Source organism: Rhagoletis pomonella, unplaced genomic scaffold (genome assembly GCF_013731165.1).
Source record: "Rhagoletis pomonella isolate Grant_MI unplaced genomic scaffold, Rhpom_1.0 Rhpom_scaffold_00005, whole genome shotgun sequence".
In the NCBI taxonomy this organism is placed as follows: domain Eukaryota; kingdom Metazoa; phylum Arthropoda; class Insecta; order Diptera; family Tephritidae; genus Rhagoletis; species Rhagoletis pomonella.
The window spans coordinates 43,385,491-43,387,512 of record NW_023458559.1 but is presented as its reverse complement, the minus strand read 5'-3'; the positions used below and the strand labels follow the sequence as shown (position 1 = coordinate 43,387,512).

At 34.1% G+C, this 2,022-nt stretch overlaps 1 protein-coding gene across 2 annotated transcripts in view; it reads right to left on the bottom strand.

Moving 5' to 3' along the window:
• Positions 1–1,098, bottom strand: part of LOC118739006 (exosome complex component RRP43-like) — a 1,461-nt gene extending 363 nt beyond the window's left edge. The window contains exons 1-2 of one of the 2 annotated variants that reach the window (XM_036470084.1): positions 1,023–1,098; positions 108–698 (exon numbers count right to left, since the gene is read on the bottom strand). In XM_036470084.1, the coding sequence (XP_036325977.1) occupies positions 108–698; positions 1,023–1,039 (608 nt within the window). In that variant the 5' untranslated portion in view covers positions 1,040–1,098. Of the gene's footprint in view, positions 1–107; positions 699–851; positions 1,000–1,022 lie in introns of those variants that run through there. The other variant, XM_036470083.1, reaches the window with a different exon arrangement.
• Positions 1,099–2,022: the final 924 nt, after the last annotated feature.

Genomic DNA, 2,022 nt, shown 5'->3' with positions numbered 1-2,022 from the left:
TCCTCGCGATAAGTAGGATCTACCAGCACAACACTAAGAATATTTGTCAATATACATAGTTAGGTAGAGTTACATGGTTTGTAAAGCAGCGATATGCATATACTCACTTGTCAAACATACTGTATGTGCTAACCACGGGAAAGATATTCAAAGGCAATTCCTTCATTTCATCGCCTATTTCTATTTTCCCACTTTTTTCATCATATACAACTTTAGGCAATTTGAGCGTGCTAAGTGCTGAAGCGCAAGCCAAAATTGAGGCATCGAATACGCCACCATCAACTTCCAAACCAATTATATCTATATAAAGACACCATACAAGCTTGCCCGGGCATATGCACAGATCTTCCAATTTCAGGCAATGTGATTCATTTAAAATCCTATATATAAAACATTCCAATATTTCGGCAACATTTTGATTATTACTCGATGCTGCAGCTTTAGAAAACGATGTAAATGACATATCTACATTGGGTACAATGTAGCCAGCTAGTGGTGTAGCTGCACGCGGCTTTGATAACTCTGCGCGTATGCCACATAGAATATTCGAATTTCCAATTTTTGTTGCACTCGACCCTAATGAATGTTGAAATGAGTCAATATTCACGCCAATCGGGCGATATTTATCAAAGGCGCGACCGTCCAGACGGATATCATTTTCGAGAAAATCACGAAAATGTTTGATGGGATAGATCAATCTGAAATGATACAAATTTTAAAATAGGAAATACATACACAGGTATGATAAGTTATAATGGAATGGAAATTTTATGCATAAATAAACGAATATGACTTAAACTTGTATAATTGGCATAAAACTGGATAGTTTGATTAGTTTTTTTTTTACAAACTCGCGCGAAACTAAGTGGCAGCCACTTTTCATAGGTTCTGCGTTATCTTGTTTCTTTTTCCGCCTCGTGCACTATCGACGAAATACGTCTCCGCTCGTAAGCATAAATACACGTGCAACTCCGTGCAATTATTTTTAATTTAATTTAGCATTTTATAAAAAATAAACTTACTTATGTTGTTCAGCCATAACCAATTTGTAAATAAATAACAAAAAACTTGTGTTGAAATACCAGTGGAACAGTGTTGCCACAAAAATTTACCAAATTCCTCAAACCCAAATGAAAAATCCTCAAAATCCGAACAAATGACCTAAAATTTTCTTATTGCAGATATGAGTATTGTGTACTGCATACTATTTACAGGTACTTAGTATAAAAATTAATTACATTCTTTAATTCAATTGGTACAGTTGTTCTTGCGGTTCAAACAAAGTATCACCGTTGTTTTTTATGCCTTGGTTTGTATATAATATTGCTGCAACTATATCAGTGCTCAATCCGGTTCTCAAGGCAATCCTAGTTGAAACGACGTGACGGTGACGCATGTGTACTCGTCCCTTTTGTTCTAACTCCCACTCTTCCACATGCGAGCAGAATTGAATTCAATACTTGAAATGTGTAAAAGCACGCTTGCCGCGATTTTGCAAGTTCAAAACACATAAGTTGAAAAGTAACGATGGGATGAAAAAAATTATCGATAACATTTTGAATATTTAGCAGCAAATGCAAATGTACTTATATATCGAGAGAAAATTCCCCAAAAATTCCTCAAAATAAAAATCCTCAAAAAAGGAATTATTAAAGTGGCAACACTGCAGTGACAGCTAAGTACAGGGTGCTTATGATGGCTTAAAATCTTTTTTATAGTGCTTGCCAGTGTTGCCAGAAAAATTTCGTTTGGAGCTGAAACGGTCGAAAAAGGAGCTGAATAATATTAATTCTAGATAAAATGAAGAGCAAAATTTTTTTTAAGTTGAGCATTTATTGACGTAAAGTTGTGTTTACATTTTCCGCCATTTTAATAAACACAACGAATTTTATAAATTTAAGTGCTGAAAATACTTTTAAAACTAAAATAAGGTGCATATATTTCGAATTCATTGCTACAGCATTTATGTATATGAATCATTTTTTCGCAAAATTTTTCTGAAAAGTTTTATTTTCTTCTCTC